Consider the following 26,368-nt stretch of genomic DNA (forward strand, 5'->3'; position numbering starts at 1 on the left):
AATTGACTTGCACCGAGGTTGGACAGAATCAGTGAAAAACTTGACTGGGTTTATTTTTAGAGAACAAACAACAAAGAACAAAGAACAGTACAGCACAGGAACAGGCCATTCGGCCCTCCAAGCCTGTGCCGATCTTGATGCCTGCCTAAACTAAAACGTTCTGTACTTCTGGGGACTGCATCCCTCTATTCCCATCCTATTCATGTATCTGTCAAGATGTCTCTTAAACGTCGCTATCGTACCTGCTGGCATCACCCCCCCCCCCACCCCCCACCCCCCCACCGCAGCAAGTTCCAGGCACTCACCACCATCTGTGTAAAGAACTTGCCTCGCACATCCCCTCTAAACTTTGCCCCTCTCAACTTAAACCTATGGTAGAATACAAATGGATAGAACTTATACTCTGCTTATACAAAGCCCTGGTTAAACCATAGCTGGAGGCACCTCTGGAATTCTGAGCAGCACGCCGCGGAAGGATATATTGGCCTTGGAAGAGGTGCCGCACAGATTTACTACATTGGTACCTGGATTTCAAAGTTTAAGTTACGATGTGAGATTACGTAAACTAGGGTTGTATTTCTTCGAACATTTCAAACTGTTAATGGAAACTGATTTGGTGGGTAGAAATAAACTATTTCTGCTGCTTTGGAAGTCCACGACTCAGAAACACACTCTAAAATAGAGCAAAGCCTTTTAGGAGAGATAGTGGAACGTACTTGTACAAGCCAGCTTAGTAGAAGTTTGGAACTCATGTCCGAAAATGACAATTGATCCCAGATCAATTATTAATTAATTTCAAAACTGAGGGTGATTGATTTTTGCAACAAAGTGTATTAATGTACAGCGGGCGAAGACGGATAAATGGAGTCAGGTCACAGATCAGCCATTGTCTCAATGAATAGTAGAACAGACCTGAGGGGCTAAATGGCTCACTCTTTTTCCATGCTTCTTCCGTTGCTATATTCCAATAAATAACCGTAGAAGAAAGATTGAGGGAGCTAGGGCTTTTTTCATTGGAGTGAAGAAGGATGAGAGGTGACTTGATAGAGGGGTACAAGATGATGAGAGGCATAGATAGAGTTGATAGCCAGAGACTTTTTCCCAGGGTGGAAAGGGCTATCACCAAGGGGCATAATTTGAAGGTGATTGGAGGAAGGTTTCGGGGAGATGTCAGAGGTAGGTTCTTTACACAGAGAGTGGTGGGTGCGTGGAATGCGCTGCCAGCGGTGGTAGTAGAAGCAGATACATTAGGGGCATTAAGCGACTCTTGGATAGGTACATGGATGATAGTAGAATGAAGGGTAGGTAGTTAGTTTGATCTTAGAGTAGGTTAAAGTTTCGGCATAACATCGTGGGCTGAAGGGCCTGTACTGTGCTGCACTGTTCTGTGTTCTATGTTCTATGTTCGAAGGCCAAATTAAATGTAATTAAAAATATTTTACCGTCAACTTAAATCAGTAGTCCAGGCATTATTGGCTTACGATTTGCTAAAAATATTCCATCTTGGACTCCAAGAAGGACGGTCATTTTTTTTCACTTTGAGTGCTCCCGACTTCCCTTCCCCATCTATTCATTCGAATAGACAAGCGAAAACAAAAACAGGGTGGCAAGAAATAGGAATCTATGTACCAAATTGTTCCGAGGTCGAGTAATTCGACAAGAGATTTATGTGTGTACATGTGACTGTAATTGCCCTTCTGTGAGAGATGGAGGTTAGTAAGTTGCGTTTATTTTAATTCTGTCTGTAGTGTGCAATAGATGATTTTGAAAGAGCCACACGACATGCGCATCGTGTGATGTTCTACTCCATTTAAGTCACTGGAATGTAAAATTTGGTTGGGAACGAAATGAATTTTAATGCGACACTGGCTCCTTTACACTAATTCCCAACAACTAAATTCTCATTTTTGTTTAATTTTCCGAAGCCTTTTAACTTATTTCGATGAGCATGTTATTACAGTCAGGGGATGTTTAATCATATTCTTCAATTCATTTCTGAATTTACTCTGGGAAACTGCATAAATAAACGTGTTTGTGCAGCAACTCAAAGTCTGAAGGATATATCCAGATTGTTCAGCAATGGCAAATGGAGCGTTATAATTTGCTTCTAAAAATTGAACATCTGTAAATTGTACATATACATTACATATGAGTGCTAACATCCATAAAAGTATAAAACTACCCGATATGGTGAGTAATAAAATAACTGATTTTCTTCGGTTCTCCATCTCTGGATCATTGTGATTCTCACCAGTTTTGTGTCCTCGGAGTTTCTTCCTCACTCTGTTGGCCAGTAAAATGTACCTGATCGTCAGCACATTGAACAGTAAAATCAGAAGAAATGGAACAAATGGGGTTATAATAGTTTCCAACCACAAAAATGCTACCCATGTGGGTAACATATAGAAGCTTGATTTCACATAGCAGGACCATGGTATACTGTCAATTATTTCCCTAGGTTCATATACAAAGTAGATTGGAACACTTTCTAAAACGCTCAAAGTACACACCACGACTATCGCCACAGTTGCGGTTTTCGCAGTGCAGTAGTTTCTTCGTAGCTTCTGACAACAAATGGCCACAAATCGATCATAGGTGAATGCGACAGTTAGCCAGACAGAACAATCAGTGGACGCAAAAAGCAGAGCAAGGTTAAGACAGCAAATGGGAGTGTAGTTTAGGAATGAGTATGGAAAATAAGCATCTTTAATCTGATAGAGTACTACATCAAATATCAGAATCATTAGATCTGCCACTGCCATGGCTAACAGGTATCGGCTGATGCATTTGGAGAGCTCGCAACGTCCGTGGGCGAGAATCACAATTGTCATTAGATTAGCTGCAAAAAGGGAAAAATCAAATTAATCACTCTCCTTATATGAAAAGACTGAACAGTCGGCAATACTTTCTTGTGAACATTAGTGCACTCATTATATTTGAGCTCAAGTGAGACTGACTGAGACCAGCGGTGTTTAAAGAGAGCCACAATAGCGGGAAAGGAGAATGAGTGAGACCCGCGGTGTTTAAAAAGAGCAGCAGCAGCGGGAAGGAAGGAGAATGAGTGAGACCAGGTGTTTAAAAAGAGTTCTTTAAAAATGCAAACAGTGACGTCAGATGAGAGCTGCAAGGTGATTGGTTGGTGAGTTGCAGCTGTTAGAATACCTTAGAAAATAAGAGGAAAGTTGTTTGTTTTGGGAAAAAAAATATCTGGTGATAAAGTGAGTACTACTAAAGTGTTTTTCTTTTTTAAGGACGTTGGCTTGAAGTGGGTAGACCAAGGCCCCTAGTATAATTAGTATTTTTTAATTAAGGGAGTAAATAATTAACCTGAGGGTAAGTCATGGCAGGAGAGCACAGCCCTGAGATCTGCTCCTCCTGTGCTATGTGGGAAATCGGGGAAGCTTCCAGTGTCCCTGGTGACCATGTCTGCAGAAAGTGTATCCATCTGCAGCTACTGGGTACCCGCATTATGGAGGTGGAGCTGCGGGTGGATTCACTGTGGAGCATCCGCGTTTAGCGAGGTGGTCACACTGCAGGTAATGGCTGCACAGGCAGAAAAGAGATGGGTGACCACCAGATGGAGTAGTAGGCACAGGCAGATAGTGTAGAAGTCCCCTGTGGCCACCCCCTCTCAAGCAGATATACGACATCGGATACTGTTGGGGGGATGACCTCCCAGGAGAAAGCAGCAGGAGCCAAGTTCATGGCACCACGGAGGGCTCTGCTGCACAGCAGGTGAGGAAAAGGGGTGGAAGAGCTATAGTGATAGGGGATTCTAACATAAGGGGTGCTGGTAGGCCTTTCTGTGGCCGCAAACGAGACTCCAGGATGGTATGTTGCCTCCCTGGTGCTAGGGTCAAGGATGTCTCGAAGTGGCTGCAAGACATTCTGAAAGAGGAGGGTGAGCATCCAGAGGTCGTGGTCCATATTGGTACTAACGACATAGGCAGGAAGAGAGATGAGGTCCCGCAAAGTGAATATAGGGAGTTCGGCAGAAGGTTAAAAAACAGGACCTCAAGGGTTGTAATCTCAGGATTACTCCCTGTGCCACGTGCTAGTGACGGTAGGAATAGTAGGATAAGGCAAATGGATACGTGGCTGAAAATCTGGTGTAGGCAGGAGGGCGTCAGCTACTTGGATCATTGGGATTTCTTCTGGTGCAGACGTGACCTGTACAATAAGGACGGGTTGCATCTGAACTGGAGGGGGACCAATATCGTTGCAGGAAGTTGGCTAGTACCACATGGAAGTGTTTAAACTAGTCTTGCAGGTGGGGTGGGACCGAAAGTAGAAGTCTCTCAGATGATATAGATGAGGCAAATGTAGAGGTTAAAGCAAGCAAGTCCAATAGGCAGGCCGGGCAGGGGCAGGACTGGGAGCGTGGAAGTCTGGTAGGCTAAACTGCATTTACTTTAATGCAGGAAGACTTACAGGTAAGGCAGATGAACTCAGAGCACGGATCAGTACTTGGGATTTTGATATTATAGCTGTTACGGAAACGTGGTTTAAGGATGTGCAGGACTGGCAGCTCAATGTTCTGGGGTACCGATGCTTCCGGCCTGACAGAGCAGGAGCTAAGAGAGGAGGGGGAGTTGCACTATTGATTTGGAAGGACATCACAGCAGAACTTGGAGAGGATATCCCTGGGGTAATGTCCAGCGAGGCTTTAAAGAAAGAACTTAGAAATAGGAAAGGGGTGATCTCTTTGATGGGATTATACTATAGGCCCCGCAGTAGTCAGAGGGAAGTGGAGGAGCATATATGTAGGGAAATCACAAATAGATGCAGAAATTATAGGGTTGTAATAGTAGGTGATTTTAACTTCTCTAATATTGACTGGGACTGTCTTAGTGCTAAGGGATCAGATGGGGAAGAATTTGTTAAGTGTGTCCAGGATGGTTTTCTGAAGCAGTATGTGGATGGCCCTACTAGAGAAGGGGCTACACTCGAACTCCTCTTTGGAAATGAGGATGGGCAGGTGGCTGATGTGTCAATGGGGGAGCTCTATGTGACCAGTGACCATAACTCTATTAGCTTCAAGATAGTTATGAAAAAGGATAGGACTGGTCTCAGGTTGAAGTCCTAAATTGGGGGAAGGCTAATTTCGATGGTATCAGACAGGAAGTCTCAAAAGTTGAATGGGAGAGGCTGTTTACAGGTTAAGGGACGTCTGGCAAGTGGGATGTTTTAAAAGTGAGATAGGAAGTGTTCAGGGCCGGCATGTTCCTGTTAGATGGAAGGGCAAGGCTGGCAAGTTTTGGGAACCTTGGTTGACGAGGAATATTGAGGGTCTGGTCAGGACAAAGAAGGAGGCATATGTCAGGTATAGGCAGCCGGGATCGAGCGAGGCCCTCGAGGAGTATAAGGGATGTAGGAATGCACTTAAAAAGGAAATTAGGAGGGCGAAAAGGGGCCATGAGATTTACCTGGTAGATAAGATAAAGGAGAATCCTAAGAGATTCTATTAGTATATTAAGAGTAAAAGGGTAGCTAGGGAGAGAGTATGTCCCCTGAATGATCAATGTGGCAATCTATGTGTGGAGCCACAGGAAATGGGACGAGGTCTTAAATGAATATTTCTAGCCCGTATTTACCGTGGAGAAGGTCATGGAAACTAATGAGTTCAAGGGACGGAACGCCGATATCCTGGAGCATATCAGCATTATGAAGGAGGAGAAGTTGGAGATTTTGAAGGGTATTAAGGTGGATAAATCCCCAGGGCCCGAGCAGGTGTATCCTAGGAAGCTATGGGAAGCAAGAGAGATTGCTGGGGCCCTGGCAGAGAATTTTGTATCATCATTAGTCATGAGTGAGGTCCGGAAGACTGGAGGATAGCTAATGTTATGCCTTTATTTAAGAAGGCCAGCAGGGATAAGCCATGGAACTACAGGCCGGTGAGCCTTACATCAGTGGTGAGAAAGTTATTGGAAGGATTTATATGCATCTGGAAAGGCATGGTCTGATTAGGGATAGTCAGCATGGCTTTGTGCGTGGGAAATCATGTCTCACAAATTTGACTGAGTTTTTTGAGGAGATGGCCAAGAGGATTGACGAGGACAGGGCGATGGACGTTGTCTACATGGACTTTAGCAAGGCCTTTGACAAGGTCCCGCATGGTAGGCTGGTCCAGAAGGTTCGAACAAATGGGATCTAGGGTGAGCTAGCAAATTGGATACAAAATTGGCTTGGTGACAGGAGGCAGAGGGTGGTAGTGGGGGGTAGTTTTTCAGATTGGAGGCCGGTGACCAGTGGTGTGCCGCAGGGATTGGTGCTGGGCCCTCTGTTGTTTGTCATATATATTAATGACTTGGATGTGAATGTAAGGGGCATGATTTTTTTTGCAGATGACAACAAAATTGGTGGTATATTGGACAGTGAAGAAGGTTGTCTAATGTTACAACAGGATATAGATCAAGCGGAAAAGTGGACAAGGGAGTGGCAAATGGAATTTAACGTAGACAAGTGTGAAGTGATGCATTTTGGGAAGTTAAACCAGGGCAGGACTACTACAGTGAATGGCAGGGCCCTGGGAGTGTTTATGATCAGAGAGGCCTTGGGGTGCAAGTACATAGTTCCCTGAAAGTCGCAACACAAGTTCAAAGAGTGGTGAAGAAGGCATATGGCATGCTTGCCTTCATCGGCCGAGGCACTGAGTACAAGAATTGGGACGTCATGTTACAGTAGTACAAAACATTGGTTAGGCCACATTTGGAGTACTGTGTGCAGTTCTGGTCGCCGCACAATAGGAAAGATGTGGTTAAGCTAGAGAGGGTGCAGAAAAGATTCACAAGGATATTGTCTGGTTTGGAGGGCTTGAGTTATAAAGAGAGATTAGAAAGGCTGGATCTGTTTTCCCTGGAGAGACGGAGGCAGGGATTGGACATGATAGAGGTATATAAAATTTTGAGAGGCATAGATAGGGTAGATAACCAGACTCTCTTTCCCATGGTAGGGGTGACTAAAACTAGAGGGCATAGATTCAAGGTGAGAGGGAAGACGTTCAAAGAGGATCAAATGGGTACCTTTTTCACAAATAGAATAGTGGGTGTCTGGAATGAGCTGCCAGAGGAGGTGGTGGAGGCAGGGACAGTAGCGACATTTAAGAGGCATCTGGACAAGTACTTGAATGAGCAAGGCATAGAGGGATATGGAATTAATGCAGGCAGGTGGGATTAGTACAGATAGGCATTATGGTCGGCATGGATGTGGTGGGCCGAAGGGCCTGTTTCTAAGCTGTACGACTCTATGACTCTATGACTCTAAGTGCTTCATACGGATGAGAAACCATTGGAATTGGGTGAAACGCTGGTTTCACTCGTCGCCCCATATTACAGTCCTTTGTCTTCTCGTCAGAAAAATTGGCAAGGTGTAAAACCAGAGATTCACCCGATCGTTTCAGTTTCCCAAAGGCAGCATGAGGTCAAATTTGCTCCAACCAGGTAGATTGTTTGGCTGGTGCAGAGAAAGGAAATTCACAACATTCCAACTTTTGCTTCTATTCACATTAATTGGAATGGAAACAAAGTAGTTATTGCACAAGGATCAATCCAGAGACCACTGCTGTTCACATTTATATACACAACATGTGCCCTGAAACCAGACATATAATTTCAAAATGTGCGAATGACACAAAGTTGGGTTTTCAGTTTCTAAACATTATCTGAATAGTACAGTGGGCATACAGATACATAGCTCAACAAGGTGATCAGGCCATAAAAATAAACAAAGCACTGAGTTACATTTCTGCGGGGAAGGATTAGAAAATATGAGACGTTATGTTAAATTATATGGAAAGTTGGTTAGGTCCCATTTGGAGCACAGTGTACCTTTCTGTTTTTAATATACAAATGATACAAATGCACTGGAGAAGGAGCAACCATGTCTTATTCAAATGATATCAGAACTGAGAAGTTATAACAATCAGAAACCACATCACAGGCTGCTTTCCTTTCTGGAGAAAAAAAACTAGTCTGATCTACGATCTGATAGAGGTCATAAAGATTATGCAAGGTTTTGGTAGGGTAAACCGCTATCTCAAAGATGTTGTGGTCCACAGTTTCATTTCATCCTTTGTCTCATCCAATGCCTTAACACATACTTTTTATCTTCATTTCAGATGTTGAAGATCGCAATTTCCATCATACCATGGGTACCAAGTTCCCTTCAGATCTGTCTTTCCCTTCAGTACCTTCTGACCCCATCCGTTCTTCTAATATCACTGCTTGCTGTGTATTCACAATATGTGCGGACCTTCCCCTCTCTGACCTTGCACGGTCTGTCCTTAGGGAATGACACAGCTTTTTATCCTTAGCAACCCCCGCCCCCACACACACACCTCAATTAATTTTGAACTTAGCACAACGTTGAGCTCGTCTTCCATTGCCTTCATCTCTTCGCTCACTCCTTTGGCCAAGAGTCATCCCTCTGCACAGCAAGCAATTTTTCCCATCTGCAATCTTCTCCCTCCAACCGGACACCTGCATCTGGCCTCTTACCCTGACTTGATCTTTTTTTATTGAGAATTGCAAGCGTGAAATCTGCCATGTCAATTTCATTACTCTCTGTACTATCATTCTAACCTGTTTATTTAGATTTAGATTTAGAGATACAGCACTGAAACAGGCTCTTGTGCCCACCGAGTCTGTGCCGACCATTAACCACCCATTTATACTAATCCTACACTAATCCCATATTCCTACCACATCCTCAGCTGTCCCTACATTTCCCTAACACCTTCCTATACTAGGGGCAATTTATAATGGCCAATTTATCTATCAACCTGCAAGTCTTTTGGCTGTGGGAGGAAACCAGAGCACCCGGAGGAAACCCACGCAGACACAGGGAGAACTTGCAAACTCCACAGTCCCTCTTTACTTGTTATACTCTATTCCCTCAGGCACAACCCTAATATCATTATCAAACCTGCTGAAAGGATGGTGCTATTGTTGTCTGGCAAACTGACCTCTATCGAGGAGAGCTGAATAACAACTAGCCGACACTTCCTCCCACATTCCCCTGGGTCATGATCCCAGCACCGAAATTCAAGCCATTGTTTTGAGGACTGTCACTGACCTCAAATACTCTTGCGATCTTCCCTCCACAGCTTCTGACCTCATAGTTCTCCAATCCAAAACAGCCGTCTTTAACTTTCTTCCCAAGATCCACATACTGGACAGCCCAAGAAACCTTTTGTTTCAGCCTGTTCCCACCCCACTGAACAGATTTCTTTCTATATTGAATCTATTTTTCTCACCTTATCCAGTCTCTTGACACCCAGATGCGTGACTCTTCTGATGCTTTCCGTTACTTCCACGGTTTCCACTTTCCTGGCCCTTACCGACTTTTCTGCATGACCGTCCATTCTCTCTGCACCTACATTCCCCACCAGGAGTATCTGAGGGTTATTCAATTCTTTCTTGAATTGATGCTCAACTAGTTTCCAACAACCACCATATTCCTCCACCTGACTGAATCGGTTCTCAAATTGAGCAGCTGCACCTTTAAATTATCTCACTTACTCCAAATTAAAGGTTTGGCTATGTGTACCAGCATGGGTTCTGGCTATACCTGCAAAGTTGTGCAATATGTGGAATATTCCTTGTTCCAGTTTTACTCGGTCTCCCTCCCTTAACTCTTTTTCAAGTATACTATTGACTGAATCAGTGTCTTTTCCAGCTGTTCCCCTGAAATGGAAAACGTCATTAACTATAGCTCCAATTTCCACCCGACTCTCACATTCAAATTGTCCATCTTCGACTCTTCCCTTCATTTCCTGAACTCCCCTGTCTCAATTTCTGGGGTAGGCTACCAGTAGGTACCCATTAGAAGCCCACTGCTTCCACAGATATCTCGACTATAGTTCCTCAATGTCTGCTTTCTGTAACAACTTCATTCAATTCTCCCAATTTCTCTGTCTCAGTCCCATTTGTTTTGAAGATGCCATATTCCAAACCAGCGCATTTAAAGTGTCCTCCTTCTTCCCAAACAGAGGTTTTCTCCCCACCCCACCCTTGGTTGAAAGGGCCCTGGACCGTTTCCGACCAGTTTCTCATACTTCTGTTCTCACCCCTTCCCCTCCCTCCCAGAATCATGATAGGGTGCCCCTTGTCTCACGTTCCTCCCATCAATATACGTATTCAATGGATCATCCTCCTCCATTTTAGCCACCTAAGGTCTGATGCTCCCATCAAACGAAGCTTCCGCTCCTTTCCTTTTCAGCATTGCAAAGGAACCATTCTCTCAGCGAAACCCTTGTAGACTCCTTTATCACGTCAACACACATCCCCTTCCAACAGCACCTTTTCCTGCAAACCAAGGAGATGCAACACCTGTTTCTTAACCTCCTCTCTCCTCAATCGCCAAGGCCCCAAACACTCCTTCCAGGTGGAAGAGCGGGTTATGTGGACTTCTTTCTGTTTAGTATACTCTATTCACTGCTCGCAATGGGGTCTGATCGATATTAGGGAGACCAAACGAGGATTGGCTGATCGCTTTGCTGATACCGCTGCTCCACCTGCAAGCATGATCCTGAGGTCCTGGTTGCCTGCCATTTTACTTCTGCATCTTGTTATCACGCTGACATCTCTGTCCTCGTCTTTCTGCAGTGTTCCAAGGAAGCTCAATGCAAGCTGGAGGAACAACACTTCATCTTTCCATTAGGCACTTTACAGCTTCTGTGGATGCAACACTGAGTTCAACAAGTTCAGACCGTAATCTCTGCCCCAATTTTTATTACTTTTATCTGCATGTTTTTGCCTTAATCTGGTTTTGCTCTTGTTTTTGTTGTTCATTGATTTGCAATTGACAGAGCCATATCATTTATTCATTTATTTATTTCTTCCATTACTCCTCCCTTTGCCTCTGCATCACCAACTCGTTTTGTCAGTTAATGTCTCCCATCCTTTGTCCTGACAGAGACCTTACTTTTTCTTCTTGCTCCACCCTCTCCATGTGATCTTCCTAAAAAAAAGCTATGACATTTCCGAGTTCTGATGAAAGAGGTTTTCAAACTGAAACCATAACTTGCTTTCTCGCCAGAGGGGCTGCCAGATCTGTTGAGTATTTGCAGAATTTTCTGTTTTTATTCCATATTCCATATTTCTGACAGCTGCAGTATTTTGGTTTAGTAAATCTATAAAAAGGTGTAGGTGAGAGCAGATCTACGTTCCATAACTGTCACGCGATCTCTGATGAATCTCAAAGGGAATTCAGGGCAAACGTTGTTCACCAGAATATTGTTCGAATGTGAAATGATCTACATCTATGCTGCAAGTACTTTGTCCTAATTTGTAAACCACTGGTATCACTCAACAGGTCAGGCAGCGTCTGTGCAGAAGCATAATTATCGTTTCCCATCCCTGATCTTGTATCAGAACTGATAAGTAAGATGAAAGGTTAAATGCTTCTCCCTGCTTTCCGAACTACTAAGTGATTACAGTATTTGTTATATTTGTTCAGATTTTCGGTATTCCCTCCATTTTTCTTCTTAAAATGATAGGACTCTGTACAAAGGAAAGCGAATTAAGTTATTTAATTTAAAGCTTCAGAACTATGTTGCCAGTTAAATTATTCCCTTAAAATCCTGATGTATTCTTTCTATTATTTGATTGATGCTGTTAATTATTGCCTGTATATCAACAATAACAAAACAAAGAGGATTTATTATTCACCAGAAAGCAGTAGCAGTGACACTGTTAAAGACAATTAATGATGAATATTAACCATTGATTAGCAGCTTACCTGGAATTCCAACTATCGCAAGAATAGGGTAGTAAATATTTTCTATCTGTATGATTTCCGGCTGTCCCATGTTTGGAGAGAAGTGGTTTCGTCTGTTCGCATTGTGGGCATGTAGATCTGCTTTCAAAATAAGGTCTCATTTATACCCGAGAGAAACCTCAAGTGACAAAAAGAACATTACGCAATAATTTGCATTATTCACAGTCTTTTGAACAAACAGGTTTACCTGATCAGTATTCACTCCTATTGATCACCTGCAGACATACCCATATTGACATTAGAAAAGTCTGGAGAATTCAGTCGATCACATTTTAGAAATAAAACATGTTGATCTCTGCAGTTAAAAAAAAAATGCTACTTATTCTTTAATCAGAAGACATAACATTGCAGTTTAGTGGAAGGCAACTAATGAAGTAAACGTGCTCATTTGTGGTGGAGTAACTCTATCTACAATGTATTCGTTCATTGTTGTGTTTTTTGATGTTCTTGAGGCCCGTAATACCGACATATATACACAGAAAGTGATATTCTTAGTGGAATACTGCAATATGGATAGTCTGAAATGTTTGCATCTGGTATTCATAGGTGATAACCATAGGGATTGTTCTGATGTGTATGAGAAAAAAAAACAATGATGTGGATAAGGAACTCTACAGCCATTTGTCAGGTTCATGGAAGTTCATGGACGCAAATTACTAAGGAATTGGAGGGGGCCAAGAAGATTTCATGCCGGTGTAAAGCAGGAAATGGGAACAGGACCCTCATCCACCCATTGCACTAAGAACAAGGAGTTCCGCTTGAAGCTGAGTTATTTTGGAAATATGACTCCGAGTACTGAGGTCGGAACGTACCCATTTCGTGGAACAAAGAAAGATTGGGTATTTTGCACTGCGTTAATGCTATTTCCATTATCTTTCAAAAGTTCATTTTATACTTGATCCCGAAAGTTACATTCACAATTGGAAGAATCCCAAACAGAACATCGAAGCAAGCATTGCAACTTGTGACATATCCCATGGCTGATGTTGGGAGAAATGCTCTCCACCTCCCTCTCAGAATTGTTACTATTGGCCCCTCTTCGAGAGTGCATGTTGGAGATGCTTGATTGGATTTGTTTGCCGTAACTCTGGAATAAAAGAATATTGTTTTGGGTTTTATATTGCATGAATTCAAATAGGAAGAAAAAAAATGCTTTGAATTAGATTTACCGTACTGTATAATTACGAGAATTCCACTGTTGGCATGCTAGTGATGATGTTAACTGTGTAGACCTGTCATTCTATTCAAGAAGAAACATCAAATCTGTACATGGTTTATTTGCTTTTTTTCTGCCTTTGGTTGGAAATCAATGAATGGGGAAAACTATATTTAGTGAAAGACACATCAGTTCTAAAGTGCTTCTCTTTCCACAGATGCTGCCAGACCTGCTGAGTGGTTCCAGCATTTCTTGTTTTTATTTCAGATTTCCAGCATCCGCAGTATTTTGCTTTTAGTTCTCAAGTGAATGCGTATAGACTGAAAATCAACGGAGTTGGATGAATTCTCTTTGATTGTGGACTTTAAGGCAATCTTGAGTGGAAGGAAAATATACATGAATGTATTTTGTTAGTTCTCAAGATTGTGGAAAGTTTTTTTTTATTCATCCAATATCAAAGTGCTTTATAAAACTCCCTTATCAATTCTCACTCGTGGGGTAGATTACCCCTACATGGGAAGGAACTGACTTTGTTCCAATGCCTTGGATAGCACCTTCTTGTGTTTTCCTGCCACGATGTAGCAGTTACACTGCAAATAAATTCTGAACATTGGAGTAAGTAATAGAATTCAACTGACAACATGATAGCTTTTATTTTAATGAAACCAGATGCAACAAGCTAAATCTAGTAGGCACCTCACGTGAATCATGATGCTCGATAACAAAATTGGTCTGCCTGGGAATGTTGTGTTCCAAACCCTTGCAGACGAGTAGAGACGTTAACCCTTTCTGTTGACAGTTTTACGTTTAAATTAATTCACCACACTTTAACATCGCTATTATTGATATGGCATTATTAAATGTAAAAGTTGTAAATAGACAGAGGAAGATTCAGATTAGACAGATTTATCCATTATGCTCTTGGGCAGAGCCGCAATGGATTTTTCATCTTTGTTGTTTTGTTTTGACCAGGTGCCGATGGTTTGCAGGTCCACATGAGTACTCATACCGCAACAGGAGATCTCATAACATTCGGAAGGTAAGAACTTACGATGGCTATGCTTTGAATTAATTATTTTCCTTGCAAAGACTTGTCCTTAACTTATTTAAGGTCATGTGTTATCTTCTCAGACCAAGTGCTTGATAAGGGGTGATGTGGATGTTATTTCCAAATTAAATGCAAGAACTTATGTTTCCGATGCAAAACACCATGTAAAATCACCAAACTTGAGCCACATTTTCCTGTTATTGCAATTGATAAGATAAATTAATAAGTTGCTATTTCAAGGACTCAAAGGGAACATTTACGGTAAGTTTCATGGATAATGCTGTTTTTATTTGAAGATACGGATGTAACGCAGTCTCAGCAGTTCTTAAGTATCAAGGAAGTAAACGTCAGGGGCAATGAAACTGAATATTGACAAAAGCTGTCAGTTCAGCAATACTGTTTGAACATTGGGGTGATTTCGAAATTATAACATGTCAGGCCTAATATAACGGGTCATCCCTCAGAAATAGTATTGTCTAAAATAAAGAACAGACAAACAAAATATGCTTAAGTTATGGCTGACCTTCAGGAACACACGACGTCAGCCGAGAGCTCCAACTCAATCGGCTGCCCTTGGAGCCAAACAAGCAGCAGGTATGGAAAGTGGGGAGCCAAGCAACGGTACAAAATTATATGAAGGTGTTGTGTTTGCAGTAATACAGTAAGCGGTGACATTTGCATTTCCAACAGACCTTTGATGAAGTACCACGCAGTGTCCTTTACAAGAAAGGATTATGTATCAGACCTCACATTAACAACATTTGTAAATGAATTAGATCAAGTGGAAATGTTTGATTTTTGTTTTAAAATATAATAACAATATTTTATTGGATAGTAAAGTTCCTCTAGGTCTCATAAAACATAGAACAGGCATGAGATAGAATTTTAATTAATGGGATGTGTAAAATTGAATAAGAGGAAGTGATTGAGGATAGGAGATAGAAACCCAGAAATTATATCACCAGATGGGAATGGGAAAACCACGTGGTCCGATCCAAAAAATGGTATCAATATGACATAAATGTGCACTTTAGTCCAAGTCAGGAGAGCACAGTTAAAAAGTTGAAAATGATAGGTTTCTCTTGGGGTTGTTTATCTATATGCCTATGCATTTTTAATAAAGCTACATTTGATAGCCCGACCACTACCCGAGGCATCATGACTATACAGGAAGAGGTAAGCAAAGATCTTCAGACCGACACACCACTTGATCTTTTGGTAAGTTTATCTGAAACTCCAAGTATGGTTTTCATCTGTTGGAACACTGGTGACATAATATTTGGATACCAGTGAGAGAGTTCAGATGTCAATTGTTGCAAGTGAAGAAACTAACATGCGGAAATGCACAGGGAACTTGCACTGAAGAATTCGGCTCAGGCATACTGAGGTAACTGGCAACAACATAACATGAAATAGTTATCATGGCCAGCATAATGACACAACATCTTAAATCACCAAGGCATTGACACAGACTCCATAGAAAAACTTAATTTAAAACAAACAGGATAGAAGTAACTCACGTAATGAAAGGTCAAAAACCAGAAACGCTAACTCTGCTTCTCTCTCCACAGATGCTTCCTGATCTGCTGAGTATTTCCAGCACTTTCTGCTTTTAGTTCAGATTTCCAGCATTTGAAGTATTTTGTTTTTTATCATAGAAATAACGCACAGTTTTAACTGTAAATGTATATACCATGTTTTGGAAAAAGTGAAAGGAACCAGAGACAAATGTACTTAATATCGGTGGTGTTATGAATGGTAATGGAATCCTTACTCAAAGATGTAATGAAAAATCTAGGAAATCGAACTATAATAAAGAGCAGTATGCAACGTATATCAAAAGGAAAGGCCTGATCAATCTTATTAAATTATTTGAATATGCAACAGAAAGATAGACATGGGTAATGCAGCAGCTGTGACATTTGCATTTCCAATAGACCTTTGATAAAGTACCACATAGTCGGCTCATGGCCAAGACCAGAACATGTGATTCAGGAAAAAAGCAGCAGAATAATTAGCAAGCTGAGAACAAAAACGTATAGCCAAAGTATGAGTTAAAGGTAGTTGCACAGATTGTAAATGATGGGGAGCAACGTTCCACATGGAATGGTGCTGGGACCACTAGATTTACCATTTACATAAGCTTATTGCCCTTGGGAATACGAAGAATAATTTCAGAATTTGCGGGTGACAACAGATTTGGAGTATAGTTTGCAAAGAGAAGGACTGAAACAACATACAGGTAGACAGTAATAAACGTTGAGAATGGAGTTAAAACTGGAAAATTAACTGCAGACAAATGTGAGGTCATACGGTTTTTGCAGAAAGAAAATACACGTAATCCTTGGAAAATAAGTGCCTATATTGGTTTAATGGAACAGAGGGATCTCGTATACAGACATGCAAATCATTAAAGATAGTGGCATTTTTTTTATATGGCATAAAAAACAAACAAACACTGGCGCTCATTTCATGAGGGATATAACTGAATAACATAGCGATTATGATGAACTTGTATAGATCCTTTGTGCGGCCACACCTAGAGTGCTGTGAACAGTTCCGGTCTCCATATTATGAAGAAGATATGGAGGCACAGGAAAAGGTACAACAAAAATGTGCCACAATGATGCCAGAGGTAAAAGTTTATATCTGTTAGGAAGTAGTGGTCTTTCCCTGATAATAAAGAGGCCTTTAAGATATGTTAGAGTTTGGTGTAGCCAAGGTGTTTCCGCTGGTGGTTGTGTCCCTAATTAAGGTTTATAAACATGAGTTGATGGCGAATCAAACTAATGGAGAATTCAGGAGACGTTTGTTTATCCAAATTTCTTTTAGAATATCTCTGACGCTAGGGGAGACGGTGGCGTAGTGGTATTGTCATTGGCCTAGTAACCCAGAGACATGCGTTTAAATCCCACCACAGCAGAAGGTGAAATTTGAATTCAATTAATAAATCTGTAATTAAAAAGCTCGTCTAATGATGGCCATGAAACTATTGTCGATTGTTGTAAAAACACATCTGGTTCACTAATATCCTTTAGGGGAGGAAATCTGCTGTCCTTACCTGGTCTGGACTACATGTGACCCACAGAAATATAATTGACTCTTTCATGCCCTCTGAAATGGCATAGCAAACCACTCAGTTGTATCTAACCGCTACGAAGACAGTAAAAAGGAATGGAAAACTCCCTTCTTAGCAACACTGTGGGTGTACCTACCCCACATGGACTGCAGCGGTTCAAGAAGGCAGCTCAGCACCACCTTCTCAAGGGCAATGAGGATGGGCAGTAAATGCTGGCCTAGCCAGCGACTCCCACATCCCATGAATGAATAAAAAATAATTGTTGAGATGAACAGCCAATTGAAAATGACTATTGAGGGATAATGGCATAGAATTATGTGTTTATTGAGGCTGGATAAACAAGGTGGGAGGAGGCTATTGTGGAGCACAAAACCACAAATAAATTATGGCTTCCTGACGTATTTAGAATGCGCTAAAATGATTAGAGAAATTCTTGTAACTCAATGTGCCTGCTGCTTCTGCTCTCAGACTGACTGATCATGCAACTGTTTGTTCCTCTTTCTTATAACTCAAACAAGCTTTTGCTTTTGCACCAACCCTTATGGGTAATTTCACTGTTTATTTCTCCACTAACCCATTCGAGCAGGCAGATAATGCTCTCAGCCTGATAGACAATTCACTTTTTATTTTTCTCTCGTAACTCAATCCAGCTGCTGCTTCCACCCCTTTCTGATAGATAATTCCACAAGCTATTTCTCTTTTTGGCAGCGAAATTTGTGCCAATTATATTCCTGTGCCGGGCAAAGTGCAATGTTTCTAAATGTCTAACTTGCTACCTGGTGGACATAGTAGCATTGGATCTACTGGTCGCGATCACGGCTCTGATACTGAAGCAAATTCCTATTGTGTATTACCTCCAGGTTATGATCCTGTGGTATCTTTCATTGTGCAATATTCAAGCTGTCCTTCTTTGTGTAGCTACAGACCTTTCCGGTCATTTCACCGTGACTTTCACTTGAATCGATGTGTGGGCCATTTATCCCTGTTCACAGCTGTGCTGAAGGAGGGCACTATGGAGGACTCGAGCAGTGAGGCAATATGGACAGAACTCAGAAATAGGAAGGGTGCGGTAGCAATGTTGGGGCTGTACTACAGGCCTCCCAACAGCGAGCGTGAGACAGAGGTACAAATATGTAAACAGATTATGGAAAGATGTAGGAGCAACAGGGTGGTGGTGATAGGAGATTTTAATTTTCCCAACATTGACTGGGATTCGCTTAGTGTTAGAGGTCCAGATGGAGCAGAATTTGTAAGGAGCATCCAGGAGGGTTTTCTAGAGCAGTATGTAAATAGTCCAACTCGGGAAGGGGCCATACTGGACCTGGTGTTGGGGAATGAGCCCGGCCAGGTTGTTGAAGTTTCAGTAGGGGACTACTTTGGGAATAGTGATCACAATTCCGTAAGCTTTAAAATATTCATGGACAAAGACGAGAGTGGTCCAAAAGGGAGAGTGCTAAATTGGGGGAAGGCCAACTACACCAAAATTCGGCAGGAGCTGGGAAATGTAGATTGGGAGCAGCTGTTTGAAGGTAAATCCACATGTGATATGTGGGAGGCTTTTAAAGAGAGGTTGATTAGCGTGCAGGAGAGACATGTTCCTGTGAAAATGAGGGATAGAAATGGCAAGATTAGGGAACCATGGATGACAGGTGAAATTGTGAGACTAGCTAAGAGGAAAAAGGAAGCATACATAAGGTCTAGGCGGCTGATGAAAGACGAAGCTTTGAAAGAATATCGGGAATGTAGGACCAATCTGAAACGAGGAATTAAGAGGGCTAAAAGGGGTCATGAAATATCTTTAGCAAACAGGGTTAAGGAAAATCCCAAAGCCTTTTATTCATATATAAGGAGAAAGAGGGTAACTAGAGAAAGGATTGGCCCACTAAAGGACAAAGGAGGAATGTTATGCTTGGACTCAGAGAAAATGGGTGAGATTCTAAACGAGTACTTTGCATCGGTATTCACCGAGGAGAGGGACATGACGGATGTTGAGGTTAGGAACAGATGTTTGATTACTCTAGGTCAAGTCGGCATAAGGAGGGAGGAAGTGTTGGGTATTCTAAAGGGCATTAAGGTGGACAAGTCCCCAGGTCCGGATGGGATCTATCCCAGGTTACTGAGGGAAGCGAGAGAGGAAATAGCTGGGGCCTTAACAGATATCTTTGCAGCATCCTTAAACACGGGTGAGGTCCCGGAGGACTGGAGAATTGCTAATGTTGTCCCCTTGTTTAAGAAGGGTAGTAGGGATAATCCAGGTAATTATAGACCGGTGAGCCTGACGTCAGTGGTAGGGAAGCTGCTGGAGAAGATACTGAGGGATAGGATCTATTCCCATTTGGAAGAAAATGGGCTCATCAGTGATAGGCAACATGGTTTTGTGCAGGGAAGGTCATGTCTTACCAACTTAATAGAATTCTTTGAGGAAGTGACAAAGTTGATTGATGAGGGAAGAGCTGTCGATGTCATATACATGGACTTCAGTAAGGCGTTTGATAAGGTTCCCCATGGCAGGCTGATGGAGAAAGTGAAGGCGCTTGGGGTCCAAGGTGTACTAGCTAGATGGATAAAGAACTGGCTGGGCAACAGGAGACAGAGAGTAGCAGTAGAAGGGAGTTTCTCAAAATGGAGAAGTGTGACCAGTGGTGTTCCACAGGGATCCGTGCTGGGACCACTGTTGTTTGTGATATACATTAATGATTTGGAGGAAAGTATAGGTGGACTGATTAGCAAATTTGCAGACGACACTAAGATTGGTGGAGTAGCAGATAGTGAAGGGGACTGTCAGAGAATACAGCAGAATATAGATAGATTGGAGAGTTGGGCAGAGAAATGGCAGATGGAGTTCAATCAGGGCAAATGCGAGGTGATGCATTTTGGAAGATCCAATTCAAGAGTGAACTATACAGTAAATGGAAAAGTCCTGGGGAAAATTGATGTCCAGAGAGATTTGGGTGTTCAGGTCCACTGTTCCCTGAAGGTGGCAACGCAGGTAAATAGAGTGGTCAAGAAGGCATACGGCATGCTTTCCTTCATCGGACGGGGCATTGAGTACAAGAGTTGGCAGGTCATGTTACAGTTGTATAGGACTTTGGTTCGGCCACATTTGGAATACTGCGTACAGTTCTGGTCGCCACATTATCAAAAGGATGTGGATGCTTTGGAGAGGGTGCAGAGGAGGTTCACCAGGATGTTGCCTGGTATGGAGGGCGCTAGCTATGAAGAGAGGTTGAGTAGATTAGGATTATTTTCATTAGAAAGACGGAGGTTGAGGGGGGACCTGATTGAGGTGTACAAAATCATGAGAGGTATAGACAGGGTGGATAGCAAGAGGCTTTTTCCCAGAGTGGGGGTTTCAATTACTAGAGGACACGAGTTCAAAGTGAAAGGGGAAAAGTTTAGGGGGGATATGCGTGGAAAGTTCTTTACGCAGAGGGTGGTGGGCACCTGGAATGCATTGCCAGCGGAGGTGGTAGATGCGGGCACGATGGAGTCTTTTAAGATGTATCTAGACAGATACATGAATGGGCAGGAAGAAAAGAGATACAGAACCTTAGAAAATAGGCGACATGTTTAGAGAGAGGATCTGGATCGGCGCAGGCTTGGAGGGCCGAAGGGCCTGTTCCTGTGCTGTAATTATCTTTGTTCTTTGTATTACCGGAAGCACGTAATTCCCTACTTTCACAGCTATGGGTCGTAACTAAAACCCTTCATCATATCTGGAGTATTGTGTGTAGTTTTGGTCTGCTTATCGGAGGAAGCATGTTCTTGCTATGCAGCGAGAGCAGCGAAGGTTCACCAGACTGTTTCCTGGGATAGCAGGCCTGGCGGATGAAGAAGGATTGGGTCGATTAGGCTTGTATTCGCTACAGTTTAGAAGAATGAGAGGGAATTGAAAAAAACCTAAAAAATTCTAACAGGACTTGACAGACTAGATGCAGGAAGGATGTTCCCAATGGCAGGAGAGTCCAGGACCAGGGCTCGCAGTCTAAGGATAAGGGGTAAGCCATTTAAGAATGAGATTAGGACAGATTCCGTCACCCAGAGAGAGGTGAACCTGTGGAATTGTCTCCCACGGAAAGTAGTTGAGGCCAAATCATTAAATATATTGAAGAAAGAGTTAGATATAGTTCTTAGGACTAATGGGATGAAGGCATACGGGGAGAAAACGGGAACAGGTTACTGAGTTTGATCATCTGCCGTGATCGTTTAGAATGGCGGAGCAGGCTCGAAGGGCCGAATGGACTACTCCTACTCTATTTTTCTCTGTTTCTTTCCATGTTTATATATTCTATTTCCGGGATTCGATTTGTTCTGGTTCTGCTTCTCCATGGTCTAAACGTTTTCAAGATTTCAGTGACTAGCAGACTCTTCAGAGGCTCCAGTGTTACAGCAATGGGAAGAGTCCCAGGACGGAGAGATGGAGTGCTGAAGGAAATCCTTCACTTCACTTCTTGCTCTATTGGAGAATTGTATTATGTCAAGGGTAGTTTTCCTCATTTAGTTCAGTGCAGAATCAAATGTGGTATATGTAGTGTCAGTCTATCATACCGATTGAATCGAGTTGGCTGAAGTCTGGCATCTGTGATGCTAGGAACTTCAGGAGGAGGCCGAGATGGATCATCACCTCGGCACTTCTGGCTGAAGATTGTTGTAAATGCTTCAGCCTTATCTTTCGCACTGATGTGCTGGATTCCCCCATCATTGAGGATGGGTGATATTTGTTGAGCCATCTCATCCACAGTTATTTAGTTGTCCATCACCATTCATGGCTGGATGTAGCAGGACAGTAGAGCTTAGACCTGATCTGTTGGTTGTGGGATCACTTAAATGTGTCTATCGCATGTTGCATACACAGTTTGGCGCTCAAGTAGTCCAGTGTTATAGCTTCACCAGGTTCAAACCTCATTTTGAGGTATACCTGGTGCTGCTCCTGGCATGTCCTCCTGAACTCTTCATTGAACCAGGGTTGCTTTCCTGGCTTGATGGTAATGGTAGAGGGGGGGGATTTTTTAAATTCATTCGTGGGATGTGGGCGTCGCTGACTAGGCCAGCATTTATTACCCATCCCTAATTGCCCTTGAACTGAGTAGCTTGCTACGCCATTTCAGAGTTAACCACATTGCTGTGGGTCTGGAGTCACATAAGGCCCAGACCAGGTAAGGACAGCAGATTTGCTTCGCTAAAGGGCATTAGTGAACCAGATGTGTTTTACAATAATTGACAATGGTTTCATGGTCACCATTAGACTAGCTTTGAATTCCAGATTTTTTGTTAATCGAATTCAAATTTCACCATCTGACATGGTGGGATTCAAAACCATGTCCCCAGAGCATTAGCCTGAGCCTCTGGATTATTGGTCCAGTGGCATTACCACTACGCCACCACCTCCCCGGGCCATGAGGTTACAGATTGTGCTTGAGTATAATTCTGCAGCTGCTGATGACCCACAGCACCTTATGGATGCCCAGTGTTGCATGACTATATCTGTTCGAATTCAATCCCATTTAGCACGGTGGTAGTGCCACACAACACGATGCAGTGTATGCTCAATGTGAAGTCGGGACTACATCTCCACAAGGACTGTGTGGTGGTCACTCGTACCAATACTGTCATGGACAGATACATCTGTGGTAGGCAGATTAGTGAGGACGAAGTCAAGTATGTTTTTCCCTCTTGTTTGTTCCCTTACCACTTGTTGCAAACCCAGTATAGCAGCGATGTCCTTTAGGACTCGCCCAGCACGGTCAGCATTGGTGCAACCGAGCCACTCTTGGTGATGGGCATTGAAGTCCCCCATCCAGAGTACATTCTATGCCCTTGCCACCCTCAGCGCTTCCTCTAACTGGTGCTCAACATGGAGGAGTACTGATTCAACTGCTGAGGGAGGGTGATCGGAGGTAATCAGCAGGAGGTTTCCTTTCCCATCTTTGACCTTATGCCATGAGACTTCATGTGGTCCGGAGTAGATGTTGAGAAATCCCAGGAATACTCCCTCCGGACTGTATACCACTGTGCCGCCACCTCTTCTGGGTCTGCCCTGCTGGTGGGACAGGACATACCCGGAGATGGTGACGGCAGTATCTGTGACATTGCCTGTAAGGTCTGATTCCGTGAGTCTGACTATGTCAAGTTGTTGCTTGACCAGTCTGTGGGACAAATCTCCCAACTTTTGCACAAGCCTACATATGTTAGTAGGGAGGATTTTGCAGGGTTGAAAGCTGGGTTTGCCGTTGTCGTTTCCGGTGCCTAAGTCAGTGCTGGGTGATCTATTCGATATCATACATTTTTATTGACTTCGTAGTGGTTAGGTACGATGGAATGGCTTGCTAAGCCATTTCAGAGGGCATCTCAGAGTCAAGCACATTGTTGTGGGTCTGGAGTCACATGTAGGCCCGACGAGGTAAAGACAGCAGATTTCCTTTCCAAAGGGCATAAATGAACCAGATGGGTTTTTAAATTAATCGACAATATCCACCACTAGCATTCAGTCACTTCGCATATATTCCTAATTGATCTCTATCTTTGCTCCTCACACAATGAAGTAGAATTCCATCTTTGTGGATTGGCTTTTCCTGACTGTAAAAACGGAGATTAAAATGGACTAATGTTTCCAGCAAGTACTGTTCGACACCTCAGTGTCATGAAGGGGGCAAATCTATTGAAAATAGACTCCAATATTTTCTCCTTATCGCCATACCCTTGATCAGTTGATCAGTTGATAGTATTGAAAAGGAAACATGTCAATATCGGACTAAGCCTGCAGGGGGGTATAGAGTATAAAAGTTGGCAAGTCATGTTGCAGCTGTACAGAACCTTAGTTAGGCCACACTTAGAATATTGTGTGCAATTCTGGTCGCCACACTACCAGAAGGACGTGGAGGCTTTGGAGAGGGTACAGAGGAGGTTTACCAGGATGTTGCCTGGTCTGGAGGGCATTAGCTATGAGGAGAGGTTGGAAAAACTCGGATTGTTTTCAATCGAACGACGGAGGTGGAGGGGCGACATGATGGAGGTTTACAAAGTTATGAGCGGCATGGACAGAGTGTATAGTCAGAAGCTTTTTCCCAGGGTGGAAGAGTCAGTTACTAGGGGACATAGGTTTAAGGTGAGAGGGGCAAAGTTTAGAGGGGATGTGTGAGGCAAGTTTTTTACACAGAGGGTGGTGAGTGCCTGGAACTTGCTGCCAGGGGAGGTGGTGGAAGCAGATATGATAGCGACGTTTGAGACATCTTGACAAATATATGAATAGGAAGGGAATAGAGGGATATGGGCCCGGGAAGTTTCGGCAGGCATCAAGAAAGGCGCAGGCTTGGAGGGCCGAATGGCCTGTTCCTATGCTGTACTGTTCTTTGTTCTTTGTTCTTTGTTCATGCAAGTAAAGTACCATAAGACTGACAATTGTGAATTGCACAGAATACTAATTTAAACAAAATAAATTTTGCAACAACAAAAACTTGTACCAAGGCGCTTCCAAGATGCATGATCAGGCACAAAGCTCGACAGAGTCAAAAGGGGCGTAAGGGTGGCTGTCCTCAGGATTGGAGAACGTGATTGATTTAGGTAGAATTGTGAAGAAGGAGCGAGAGATGGAGAAAGTTCGGGAGAGAATTAGAATGTACGACATAGAAGAGGTCCATTCGGCCCACCCGTGAGCTCTTTGATGGAGCTTTCCATTTCAATTCTACACCCCAGCTCCTTTCCCATAACCCAGAAATAATAATACGATCAACGTACACGTGAAAATTCCTTTGAAAACTTCCAATGGAATCATCTTCCATCACTCTTTCAAGTATCGCTTTCCTGATCTTACAACAAAACCACTCTGTGTGAGAAAAAATCTCCTAATTTCCCCTCTAGTTTTTGTTTTTTTTGCCAGTTATGTTACACTGGTTTCCGACTCACATAACAAAGGAAATAATTTCTCACTACTTGCTCTACAACAATCTTCGTAGTGTTGATTATCTCTGTTCTGTACCCCCTTAATCTTATCTGATCTGAGGAGAACAGTCCAAGCATCTGCAATACCACAACATAACTGAAGTCCCTCATCGCAGGTTACATCCTGGAAACGCCATCTGTATATTGCCAAAGTCCATCATTTCCAACTTATCAGCATTATATTGTTTCTGCAATACGCCTCATAGTTAATCATACTATCTATCTTCCTTCTGATATTTGCTCCTGTCCTGTCTACTATTTGCTACAGTCTTAAGATACGTATCATCGGCAAACTTCGAAATTGTAAACCCTATGCACAAGTCAAGGTCATTTATATTTAACAAGAAATGCAATGTTTCTACCATTGAACCTTGTGGTCACGCATTGCATGCCTTCCTTCAAAGGAATATTTATTCTCACCACTTCTCTCTCCCTTCTCTCCTTTAGCTAACTTCGATTACATGTTATCATCGTTCATCTACTGCCATGTGCTTCTATTCCCCTAATGAGTCTGCATGCTGGTACTTTATCAAAAACCTTTGGAAAGACCATGTACAGAACTTCAACGACGCTGCTTTCATTTACTCTTTCTGTTACTTCATCAAAGAACTCCATCAGGGTAGTCATGCATTATTTCACTTTAACATGACCAGACATGCTGTCCCTTATTTTCCCTTGCTTCTTCAAGTGAGAATTAGTTTATCGTTGACAATGGTGTTTTGTAGATTTAGCATCATCAATGTTAGACCCATCAGCATGTAGTTTACAGTTTTATCTATCTCCTCTTTTTTGAGCATGGGTTTAACATTCGTAATCCTGCACGGCTCTGGGGCCACTCCCAAAACCAATGAAGACTGGAGCATGTGGGCAGTGCGACTGCTACTGAACAATACCTTCCCTCAGCAACCTGGGATACATTTAAACTGGAGCTGCTGGCATGTTCAGTTTGAGTGATGCCAAAATATTGAGCACATCTTTCCGATCTAATGTTATTTAATTCAATGTCTAAAGTCACCCTCCTCTACTGTGCCATAACTTAATCTTTGTCTTTTGTGAAGACCAGTACAAACGATTCATTAAGCACCCCAGTGATGCCATCTTCATTCATAGTAAGATTTTTTTGCCCCAATTGTACCCACCATTCCTTTAACTTCTTGTTTAGTTTTGCCTGATGATAAAATATATATTCGTTTATGTTTATGTTACCCACTAATCTGTTCTCACCATCTCTCTTTGCCATTCTTAGATTCTTTTCAAATTGTCCTCTGAACACTGTATTCTGTCCGTTTCTGAATAATACACTGTACCTAACATTTATCATAAACCTTCGTTTTCTGTTTCATTTCACTCTATTTCCTTTATCATCCAA

At 42.6% G+C, this 26,368-nt stretch overlaps 1 protein-coding gene across 1 annotated transcript; it reads right to left on the reverse strand.

Moving 5' to 3' along the window:
• Positions 1–1,934: 1,934 nt before the first annotated feature.
• LOC137346026 (probable G-protein coupled receptor 139) lies at positions 1,935–11,809 on the reverse strand. Its single transcript, XM_068009324.1, has 2 exons — positions 11,740–11,809; positions 1,935–2,839 (listed from the first exon to the last, which is right to left on the reverse strand). The coding sequence occupies exons 1-2, from the start codon at positions 11,807–11,809 to the stop codon at positions 1,935–1,937; spliced, it is 975 nt and encodes a 324-aa protein (XP_067865425.1).
• Positions 11,810–26,368: the final 14,559 nt, after the last annotated feature.

The sequence above is a fragment of the Heterodontus francisci genome, chromosome 29 (assembly GCF_036365525.1).
Source record: "Heterodontus francisci isolate sHetFra1 chromosome 29, sHetFra1.hap1, whole genome shotgun sequence".
Lineage (NCBI taxonomy): Eukaryota > Metazoa > Chordata > Chondrichthyes > Heterodontiformes > Heterodontidae > Heterodontus > Heterodontus francisci.